At 43.4% G+C, this 12,004-nt stretch overlaps 1 protein-coding gene across 1 annotated transcript in view; it reads right to left on the bottom strand.

Annotated features, from left to right (window-relative positions):
* DOCK5 (dedicator of cytokinesis 5) overlaps positions 1–12,004 on the bottom strand; it is a 122,217-nt gene that overhangs the window by 65,566 nt on the left and 44,647 nt on the right. The window contains exons 5-10 of the mRNA XM_019504075.1: positions 7,949–8,097; positions 5,196–5,331; positions 4,566–4,723; positions 3,954–4,035; positions 2,215–2,344; positions 249–321 (exon numbers count right to left, since the gene is read on the bottom strand). Coding sequence (XP_019359620.1) covers positions 249–321; positions 2,215–2,344; positions 3,954–4,035; positions 4,566–4,723; positions 5,196–5,331; positions 7,949–8,097 — 728 coding nt within the window. The remainder of the gene's footprint in view (positions 1–248; positions 322–2,214; positions 2,345–3,953; positions 4,036–4,565; positions 4,724–5,195; positions 5,332–7,948; positions 8,098–12,004) is intronic.

The raw sequence follows: 12,004 nt of genomic DNA on the forward strand, positions 1-12,004 counted from the left end.
AGTCAGGGCGGCTAGGGTCTGGAACCAACTTCCAACAGAAGTGGTGCAGGCTCCTACCCTGGGGGTTTTTAAGAGGAGGTTAGATGAACACCTTGCTGCGGTCGTCTGACCCCAGTACTCTTTCCTGCCATGGCAGGCGGTCGGACTAGATGATCTGCTAAGGTCCCTTCCGACCCTAGACACTATGAAACTACGAAACATCCACAGACATTCCCATTCTAAAAGCTACACTGGAGTCCAGTACTTACTGTTGAAAAGGAATAAAATGCTGCTTTTCTTCATCATCTACTTTCCCATGTATGATATCAGTAATGTCCATCACTGCAATAAGACAGTTTAAACAAAGGTTATTTTATATACCCAACAACTTACTTTTGAGGGATAGTACACGCATACATGTATCCCTCGTCCACGTTATGGACAAGCTGACAAAAGTTGATCACTCTGATTCAGTTCTACTAGTAACAGAAATATTCAGAGACATACCAGAGCAACGTCACTGGAGTTTTTTAGCCTTAGATAAAGTGTGATTGACGTAGCACTGAAAGTACCAGAGCACTTCATGCCAACATTGCTTCTATTGATGAATCATGCCTGAGTAACTGCAATGGTGAAAAAAATTTACACCATTTGGGAAGTTTGGCCAAAAAATCCCCAGGAGCTTTGTACATTTCTTGTTGATCACCTATGGAAAACTTTCTGCTGCCCAAAACCAAGGAGAGGCAAAAAACAACCAAAAGCCCCCAACCCCTGTCCACACCCCCACCCCCCAAAACCACCCCTCAAACTTTCTTCCTAAGCATACATTTCTCAACACTCATTCAGCATGTGAATATGCATCTATCTGCATTAACCTGAATGGTTTACACTGTCCCAGCCCTCAATGCTATCATTCTTGTATGTGGTAGCACAGATGCTTCACATGACTTTAACCAGGATTTTTCTTTTCTATGTACAATAATTCAGTCTACAGCAGCACATAACCATTTTCTCCATCATAAACAGGTGGGATTTACATGCAGCAGATCAAGGGAAAGTTGCAACCTGATTTCAAGTGCTGTTTGCTTCAAGATTTATCTTTTCTGTGGGTGTTTACAGACATGCTTCAGGACGCAGGGGGGAAGAAGAGGCTTTAATTAGTGCAGCTCCCAGAGCCATGCTAATTAAATCACCCGAAGCATCACATGTATTAGCGCCCCCACACTGAAAAATGGCGGCAAGGTGCTTTGAACTAAAGCTTGTTGAATGAGTTCTGGTTTAAAGGCCCCTGTTGCCATTTTTCAGCTTAGGGATGCTGATACACGGGACACTGAAGTCTGCTGGAGTGCAATAATTGCCACGTTCCAGCAGGCTCAGTTAACTGAGTCTGCTCCAACGCACTGCAGTTACAGTGCATCAGAGCAGCCTCCCTGCATGTGTACAGGAGCCCTGTGATTTCAGGCTAGAACTTTCAAAGGAGACTGAGGCAGTTCAGTGCCTAATGCAATAGGAATTGCCTGTAATTCAGCAGCTGCAACTTTTACAAACCACAAACCGAAAAAACAGCTCTGGTCTGCCATGGGCCGAATGGCTTTGGTGATGTGCCAGTGACAGGGGACTTTCCCTGCTCCCATGACGGGGCCACAGCTGGAGGGGAAGAAGAAGGGAGGTGGGGGAGACACAGAGAAGTGGCAATAGCACAGGCACAGCTGGAAGTTTCCCAGCCCCTGTGCAACTCCTCACTGCCCAGCCCCAGCACAAGCTCCAGCACAGGCAAAGTTCTTCAGCTCCATGGGCCAGATCCAGTGGCTTCACAGGCCATACGTGGTCAACTCCTGGCCTAATTCATTAAGGCTCTTTTAAAAATGTGTTCTTTTAGTCAGGAAAAAATGCCTCTATAAACAAGGATTGAAAACAGAATGGGACACCACTGCTTCACAGGGAGCCAAAAGAATAAGAACTAGGCAGTAAAAGAAAATCAGACTAAATAAATCATGAACACTAATAATGCTTACATCTCATGAAGCATCTTTCATTTGTAGATCTCAAAGCACTTTCCAATGACAGGTTGATATCCTCATCCCCATTTTACAAAAGGGGAGTGACACCGAAATGTTTCTGACTTTCCCTGTCAGTGGCATGGCCAAGAATAGAATCCATGTGCCACGACTACCCACAGAGCTTGTTCTTACAACTAAAGCATTTTGCAGGTCATCATCTGTCAGAGTCTCATACCTGCAACACCAAACGGTCTCCGGAGCCCACAGGTGTGTTTCTTCCCATCTTTTAGTTCCATATGCCCCACTCTCACAATCTGACACACCAGACTGATCTTAGGCCTGATCAAGTCAGAACTGCTCAAGTCCTAGATACCATTTTAAAACAGAGAAAAAGTCCAGTTGGTTATCAATGCAGCAAAAGAATAAAGAGGTTATTGTCGATTTGCATTATTTTCTGACCATCAAGTGAAGTCACATGCACTTGAGGTAGGAAACCTATTTGTTACAAGAAAGTGAAATAGACTATTTACAAAGGAACCATTTGGGCAAGTATACTGTTGAAAAAAAAAATACCAATTTCAACACGGGAATCCCCAAATGCCACCTTATTCTTTGATGAAACTTTTCAGAAGTGGTGCTGCAAATGATAAAAATGCTATTATTGCTAAAACACTATTAACAACAGGGTAGTTTCTGCCTATGCTGCTCTCTTATCTAGTTTGAGCATGTCACAAATAATTAATTTTTAAGTGTTATCCTTTCATTAACAGCATGTTATAAGTGATTTTATATTATCTAGCTGGCCACAGGTAAGTGCCTGTACAAATCCATGTCCAAGAGCAAAATACAGGTTCATAAATACCACGAACCCCCCCAAAAACCCCAATGATCCATTCATATTCAACTCTTTCTAAATGGAAGCATTCAGTTGAAAAACAAACACAACACATGAGGCTTTTGGGGCCAGGTTTTTAGGTATATTCAGGCATGTGAAGAGACAGATCAGTGCCTAGTGAGACTTGCAACATTTCAGAGGGCCCAAATGCCCAATGAAATCATCCTTTCCAAATAAACATACCTTGACAAAGACCTCAGGCAACTATTCAGAAAAACAATGTGGAACATTTTCACATGTGGATACTGCAAATCATCTATGAGATGCCAGTTATTCAAACAAGTCACGTATGCCACCCTTGTCCCAGAAAATATCTGGGTCTGCAGCATGGCCATTTGTATACACGTGACTAGGATGAGCAAATGTCTACGAGTGAGCGCAAAGGGCACGCATGCACTTTCTGACAGCACAGCTTGGAGCCGCTCATTTTAACACATTGACTATCACCAATACTCTCATTTCTTCAAACAATTTGTAACGTATCAGAAGTCATCTCTCCTGTAGTTGGTCATCACCTTGCCCGTCTTACAGTGGTTAAAGAAACTTCTGTCTCCATTTCTAACACACCAAGGAGAAATGCGATAGGCCTCATGCCCAACAAAGATAACCAAATAACTTGCAATTCTCAGACATCTTAGGGCAGTCAAGTTTCCTCAGGGCATATGCTTTGCCATTTTTTGCAGTGAAACCATCTAATTATGATATCTCATGCAGATCTCTAAATTTACCAGTTACTTCTGAATCACTTGGTGAACTAACTTTATCTGTAAGGCATACAAAGCAAAAAACACAGGTTTGCTCAGAAATTTTCCTGTTTGTTTACTGACAGGTAGACCCATCTCATCTTGGAAAGCCTATCAACATTTGCAAGATACAAAAGACTTCCAAACAAAACTGTGCAAGGGTCTTGGTATTTGTACAGCATCCATCAAAGAACAAAAAAGGGAGTAGGAGGGAAATAATTATTTTGATATGTATACATGCTCAGCAAAATTCTGCCTGGGACTTCCTAGATGAAATAAAGATTAGGATAAATGACTCTAGGTGCTGGGAATTTCCAGCTTACAAATAGGACTTACTGTAAAAACTGCTTGGAGATTATTAAGTTTCTCAATTTCCTTTGGCATCCCATTGCTACCCCAACGAACAAGGTAATTTTCACTATAAATAAAGTAAATAACATTAGCTTCTTATGCCATGTGCATGGGTATACTATTCAAAAGCAGTTAAGACATCTGGGCTCATTTTAAAATTTTAATCTCAAACCCTCTCTCTCCAAGAGATTCATAAACGATACTTAAAAAGAGTTACTTGACACCTCAGTGAAATGCACCTACTTCTTGGGTACCCCCTTCAACACAATTGAAAGTCAGGAAGCAAATCAAACACATTAAATCTAAAGGGAACTATAAGAGGGCTTAGAAGCTGGAGCATGGCCAAGACACCAGAGTATATGTACCTCCAATTTAAAAAATTGTGCAGAGGGATTTTTAAGTTGCATCTGACCTCAGGATCTTGGCTAACTGTCTCAGCTGAAATAAAATAACCAGTGTTCAGACTTTTGGAGATATGCTAACCAAATGCAAGGGAAAAAATCCCAGCGCCACTAACTCTTTTATCTCCTCATCAGATGGACCACTGTGATGACTTAAAAAAACATTAGGGCATTTGAGGGCTCAGCAGCAAACTACCTGATAAATTTGGATTGGTCAGGATCATACAGGCTCATAAGCAATTCTGCATCTTCACCAATGTTGCAGACGAAGTTCTTGAAGTTTACATAGAGACTGTATGTGTGTGTTGTACTAAATACTGGCTTCCCCCGTAAGTCCACATTCTGTTGCACAGACTGCAGAGAAAGATGAATCAGAAAAGAAAGTGCATATTCAGAAATAATAAAGTTATAATTACCAACAGGCTAACACCAGTGCAATAAACTTGGTGCTAGGGTTCAATTCACATTGATCCTACAACAATACATATCCATATGGGCACAGGTACATGTACGTTCAATACCCCAAAAGTACCATAAAAGTTCACAAGAAATGCATACGTACAAGAAGAAGAGCTAAATCAAAACATCAGTCTTTACTGAAAAGCTCAGAACAACAGTAAGTATTTTATAAAATAACTGACAGTTCAAATCAGAGGGATTTAAGCTCTCATTTCAAAGATTTCCCTTTTAAAATGGAACTTAGGAGCTGAATACATTTAGGCATTTTTGAAAAGATGACCCTACATAGTTACTATGAAGTACACGCTTTGGAAAGGAGGTAACCACATTTTGCCTGAGATTTTCAAAGTTGCCTATGAACTCATACCTTCTCTTCTTGGATCCTCTCATCAATCCTTTTGGATGCAGTCTCATGGGACTTGAAGAGGGTGATAGTGTTGGTTTCATCTGGGTCCAGGATGTTTCCATTGTCATCTCGCACCACCAAATCCAGCCCTAGGATCCTGTGTGGCATCCAAGATATAAGAGGCACAGAAAAGGTAAGGTAAACTGGAAGCAACTGTAATCAAGAGTGGTTTTAATGTATAGGAATGTAAAACCTTGACACGGCTTTTCTTCCCATTCTAAATGAGAGTGGGGTAGTTTAAAGAACTAACGGAGCACTCTGCAACAACAAGGAAGATAAACAGGTAAAAGGACCATATGAGGTCACTCTTTAACAATCTGCTGCTACTAGCATCATTGTTTTTTTGTGTCAACTCTGAAGATCCCATCATGGGATCCAAAACCTCAGGCCTACATCCTCAGCTGTACTACAGCTTTCTACACATCATCTGAAGACAGATCAGGAGCAAGGGTAGATTGAAGCAATGTAGTGCTTTGGGATTTGGTTTTTATGTGGAATGAGGAGGGATTCCTGCACACCAGAGCACAGACTTGAATCTGGACTCTTCATACCCGCTCCGGTCACTGGAGATGTAACCCAAAAAACAGAGACATTATACCTGAAGGGCGCATGTATGGAACTACCCACGAGAATATCTCAGTATCTACAAAGGCAATTAGAGGAGCCCATTTTACCAAGTTTTTTTCCTATTCTACTGACAAGGGAAAAGGGTATATTGCACTTCAAAAGGAAGTGTTCACATCTTCCATGTCCCATTCTTGGGAACTGTAATCCCTGTCCACACCAACATTAATATAAACGCTCTGACACATTTGCCTCTAAATTAGGAAGCCTTCAGGTCCCTAGCCTTTCACTGCCTGACTTGAAGCACAAACATAGGCTGAATTAATGGTGTGCGTTGAAATCATCCTCAAAGGAACAACCAACTTTCAACAAGACCTAAACGTCAAGCCTAGACAGGGCCTCAAGAGTCTTAAACTGTGTAAACTATAGATATCAAACTGAAGACTGAACCTAGTAGCTAGATGAGAAGTATTTAAGTCCCAGTCCTTCCAGTCTTATACACTGTTTTAATGACAATAAACACTGGCCCAATGCCCCCCTTGCTGCCCCCCAAAAAATAAAATTTCTACAGAATAAATTGAACTAATAAATTAATCTAACTAATGTGAGACCCCTTGGATTCAAATTTATGCATGTTTTAAAAACTGAAATATCTATGCATCTATTAAATCTCAAGTTCTATAAATAAGACTGTTAAATGGTTAATTTTTCAACTCTGCTTTAAAAATACCTTCTTAATTAACTTATTTGACCTGAATGAGGTTTGACAGGTAGATAAATGAGCCAGTGAGACCATTCTTCTTCTGTACAAACCAATGAAAGACTGCTTTGGCCATCTACAGAGCTGTGTTGCTTAACATGCTGATGAAGCAATTTAGTTCCTGACTTGAATCTAAATCCTGGCCCTGGGCAACCCGGGCACAAATCATGCTCCTTGGGAGATGCAGTCTTCATGCCAGCATTTCAGCAAGATTAAGACAGGTGAGGTTTTTTGCCAAAAGAAGGACAGTGTAGGCTTATGAAGTGCAAGCTGCTAACTCCCTTTGCAATAAAGTAGGGATATTTTGATGGGGGCTAAAAAACAATAACCATCGCCTTTTCTTGGAACAGCCAGCTGGAAATTGATTCAGGGCTGCCTTTGTATGGTCATTTGCATTAGGAAAAAAAAAGCATACTTAAATGATCACTGACCTGTTTTGATACCTACTTTGCCCTGCTGTAAAACATCCACATCAATGAAAAATCAGTCCTTAACCTCAAACTGCTTTTTGGGGCCACCGTGCATTTAATTAAAGATGGTGAGGTAGACTGGGGTTGGTGGACAGTCCCAGAATATATTCTCTCTTAAAAGGCATCAAGATTCATAGAAGAACTTGGGTTTAAGCGATTAAAGCTTGATCTGGCAAAATCATCAGTTGGGACTCTTGAGGTCAAAAGATCTAGGTTCCCTTTTCCTTTTAGTGTTTCTATCATGGCAGTACCTTCAGACTCTAACCAAGACCAGGATCTCATTGTGCCATACCCTGCACGTACACAAAGAAAAAGACTGTTCTCTTGCTCTAGGCAGCTTTCTATCCAAATAGGCGTGAGCGATGGCAGGTGGAAGGGAAAAGAGGCTTTCCCCAAGGTCATACTAAGAATGTCACTGTCAGAGTCCAGAACAGAATGCAGACTTTCAAATCCTTCTCCAGTGCTCTATCCATTGGCTCACATCATCTATTATCTTAATCAAATACAGCCAGCACCTAAGCAACAGAACCCTGATGGGCCCAGCCCTTCCACAGTTACTCGAATGAGCAGTCAACAAGGAGATTAAAAGATAAGTATTAATATGAATAAAGGTGACTGGGTTGGAACAAACCTGAGATTACAAATCTGCTAAACTCATATAATAAATGGATTTAATTATAGAATTTGGAATGAAACTTTGACGCATTAGTGAAATGCCACTAAGTCTCTGTGGTGAGCTACTGTCTCAGGTAAGACTCCATGATCTGATTCTCAGAGATGCAGCTTTTCATTGCCTGCTTTCGCAAGAGATGCAGCAGTTACCATCAGATTAGTAAGAGTCACAGAAGCTTTTCCAGGAATCCCAGTTTCAGAATCCTGAGCTGGGATTTGGTTTACATGAAATACTGAACTGAGTTTACCTGTTGCCATAATCTATTTTAGCAGTGACTTTCTTCTTGAGTTCTGCCAGTTCATCTTTGGGAAGAGTCCCAGACAGTATCTGTGACCTCCACTCTATTAGGCTATAGGTCATTTGCTGAACATGCCGAAATTGTGTTGTCTTGTTGTCCTAAAGGGGAAAAAACAAATAATTCCAGGATGGTTACATAGTGAAAAAACTTGCACTCAAGTTTTCCAAAAGGTGACACAGTTGAATCTATCGCAGAATCTCTATTTAAGCAAAGGAAATACCTGCTAAGCCACTTCCTATATCCACAGTGACACTGCAAGAATCACACTGACAAATCTCCTCCAGCTTTTTGTCCTCATATAAATTTAAATGCACCAAGTATTGAGATCCACATCAGTTCCCTAGGAACATTTTCCATACAAGTCTCCTTGCCAGAGTTTATTTCTGCTATTTTTCAATACCCACAGACTACTGTGATGGAAGCTTTCAAGAAAGAGAGCAAAACAGACTGTTAGATAGCAGGTGCAGTCCAGAAGTGTGGGCACCAGATAAGGACTCAGAACAGCCAGGTCCTATCCCTGCCTCTGCCACAGAACTGCTATGTGACCTTGGGCAAGTCATTTTCTTGCTTGGTGTCTCCATTTCCCTTCCCCTCCTCCACATGTCTTATCCATTTAGATAACAACCTCTTTGGAGTTGGGATCATTTCTCACTCAATTTATATGGTTGCTGCAATATCACATGGCCCCACTTGTGTCTGGAGTCCCAAAGTGCCACTGAAATCAGTATGAAAGCCATGATGGAGCACCTACTGCTAAAAATTAATGCATTAAAACCCACATATATATTCAGCTGGCAACTTTCCTTTCCTTCATTTCATCCTTTTAACTGCTACTTATACCTCCTACTTGCACCAGCCTAAACAACAACTTTTCAACCCCTTCGGTATTTTAAACAAAAAAAAAATCCTTTTCAATTCACTGCCAGAGTAAACCACTAACAAAGCAATTAATTAGAACCCCTGCCTCCACCACTGCTTACAGCATTAGCAGCTCCATTTTGAAGCCAGCACACTAACTGAATGAACTGCATCCACACACTTCATTTCCACGGCTGCCTGTCCATTTGGCCCTGTCCACTAAGATTCTTGAAGTCCACTCAAATCGAAAAAAAAAATGCAGATGTAAAATATGAGTTCAGGGCCACACTGTTAAGTTGGCCATCATTACAGTACTTTTCAAGGCTCTTATTCTGCCATTGATAACACACAGTTGAACTGGAGGGCTCATGCAGACTTATGTTGAAATTAAAGCGACTCTGTAAAGGCAAGGAGTCTACCTAAATGCCACCAAACGTAACATGAGAGTGCAAACTCTTGTTTACTATGGATGCATCTACACGTGTGCTTTACTGCGGAGCTGACCAATTAGCTCCACAGTAACGCATCACTGTCTACACGTGTGCCTGTATTAGGGCACAGTAAATTAATTACTTTTGCTGTAGGACAGCACTGGCCGGGACAAGTACTCTCTTACAGCAGAGTAGTTGTGTGCGCTGAAACACGTGTGTAGATGGTGGCAGGGACTGGCTGAGGCATGAGGGTGCTAGTGTGGGGGCTGCCTGCTGACTAGCCCCACACTGTAGCACTCATGTGCCCCAGCCAGCCCCTCTGCAGCACTCTGAGCCAGGGCGGAGCAGCCCCAGGCTGGCAGGCTGACCCCCCAGACTGTGTAAAAGCTGCACCCAGGAAAAATAAACTCTGCTGCAAACTGCGCCAGAGTTTTTGCTACATGCTAACTAGGGCTGTGCAAAATGGCACCACTCCTTTTCGACTTGTGTTTCAAGGTTTCGACGGAACAGCGTTTCCTTTCGAAACTGCTGTCCTGTTTCTTTACATCGAAATAGTGACACTGTTTTGACGTTTCGTCCATAGGCTATAATGGGGAAGCTCAAAACAGCCTCTCTCATCCAGCAGGCAGATCAGGGACCCGCAACCCCAGGAGGGCTATGACGGCTGTGCCAGTCCTCCTGGGGTTGCGGGTCCCTGATCTGCCTGCCAGATGAGGGAGGGAGGCTGGGTGCTGCTGCCTGGGACCAGGGAGCTGGGGAAGGGAACTCAGCCCAGCTGGGCCGATTGTAGCGCTGGGGAGGGAACTCAGCTCAGCTGGGCTCAGTTCCTTTCCCCAGCTGATTGCAGCACATTTAACAGCTATTAAAGGTTGTGTGGATTCTGCTGGAACTGCTGAATCAGGTGGCTGGTTATCCTACCTAGATTTGCTTTCTGCAAGTTTGTCACTAGAGAAAGCTAATCTAAGGTGCAAAAGTGACCAATCACATGAGGAAGAACTTTAGTAAGAAGGTTTGATGGGAACCAAATAAAATGAACTAACAATAATTTAATAAACCCGTGGAAAGAGTATATGGATATGGGTTTAGAGCAGACTGGAAGTAGCTGTTCGAACTTCCTTTGAGCTCAATGGTTTAATGAGCAAGATAAAAAGATGCAGAAGTGAAAGCCTTAATGTGTACTCCATGAAAAGTTGTCAAGACAAACATAAATCAAGGTGCTACTGTGTCAGTTTACACCAAGGGCGGGCAAAATATGGCCCACGGGCCAGATCCAGCTCACCAAGGGTGTCCAGCCAATGGCAGGTCCCTTGGCCCCACCCAACGCAGATGTGGGAAGCAGCCCAAGCCATGACACATGCAGCTGGTTCTCCCATCCTGGGTATGCAGGAGGGCTGGGGTGGTGGGGTGGCAGGGCATCCAGGCTCACTTTCTAGCAATGACAGTTCCTTCCAGCTCCCACTCCCACCACCAGACCAGGCCCTGCTGCTCAGGCACCCTGACCACCCCCCTTCCCCCCAGCACACATCCCCACTGCCAGGGCAGGACCCACACAGGAAGGGAATGTGGCTGGGTAGATGGGATGGGGCCACAGGCAGGCAGGAAATGGTGTATACTAGACAGATGGGCAGGATCACAGGGCTGTGACAGCATGGGGCTGCGACCCAGGACAGAGGTACAACCTGCAGCCTGTACACCCCTGCAACGGGTGCTCGTTCCAGAGGCAGGGGCATGCGGGGAGCGGATCACAGCTGTGCCCTGGGCCCCGCTGTCACTGCCCTGCAATCCTGGCACTGACTCCACCTGCCCATCCCACTCTTGGACACAGCTCCCCAACCAGCTGTCTGCCACCCCATCCTGTCTGCCTCGCCATGCACACTGCCCACATGGGTCCCGACTGGTCTCCACAGGGACCTTAGGATCGCTGTCCCATGTTGTCATGGCCCTATGATCCCAGATGCAGCCCTGCCTACCCACCCATCCTGCTCCTAAATGCCTCCCCACCTGCCCATGGCCCCATCCCAGACATCTAGCTGAGTGCACAGCAGAGCCACTCAGGGAGTTTAGGTGAGCTGTTGCTCAACAAAACTCCCTAGGTTACCCTCCAGCCCAAATAATTGCCCAACCCTGGGTTTACACTAAATCCACGTTCTCCGATTATCTCAGTATCCAATGTTTCCTTTTAAAATGACTATTGCCAACGTTTAATAAACTCTAACTGTGGTTTATACTCCACTGAATATGCAAGTACATTAAAAAAATATCCTCTTAATTCTTTTGTTTCCCTTAAGATGCGGTAAACTTGCGGGGATAATTGTTTTGTGCATAGGAACATCAAGCAAACATGCCAAGTCCTGAACAAAGAGCACAAGGACAGCAGTCAATCTTTTCTAATCCTACCTTCTGTTTCAGTTCATATAAAACCAACTCCCTTGGGGTAGGGAGAGCCATGTGATTTTGGAGAAGCAATTTCAACTTTACATTCTTTAAATTATTCCTGGCAAGCCACTCCCAAATCTAACTGACATATCACAGTCAACGACTCCCCAAGGAAGAGCGCTGAAATGAATATAAAAAGCAAATATTATTACCTTATGCCTCTTTGCTGAAATGCTGGCAAGATCAAAGCATCCATTATCAGACAACCAACCTTTCAGTTCTGAATAGTCCAGAAACGTGGCTCGTTTGAATCCTAGTACAGTACTGGTTTCAAGGACAC

Source organism: Gavialis gangeticus, unplaced genomic scaffold (assembly GCF_001723915.1).
Source record: "Gavialis gangeticus isolate Ggan-Ray unplaced genomic scaffold, GavGan_comp1, whole genome shotgun sequence".
Lineage (NCBI taxonomy): Eukaryota > Metazoa > Chordata > Crocodylia > Gavialidae > Gavialis > Gavialis gangeticus.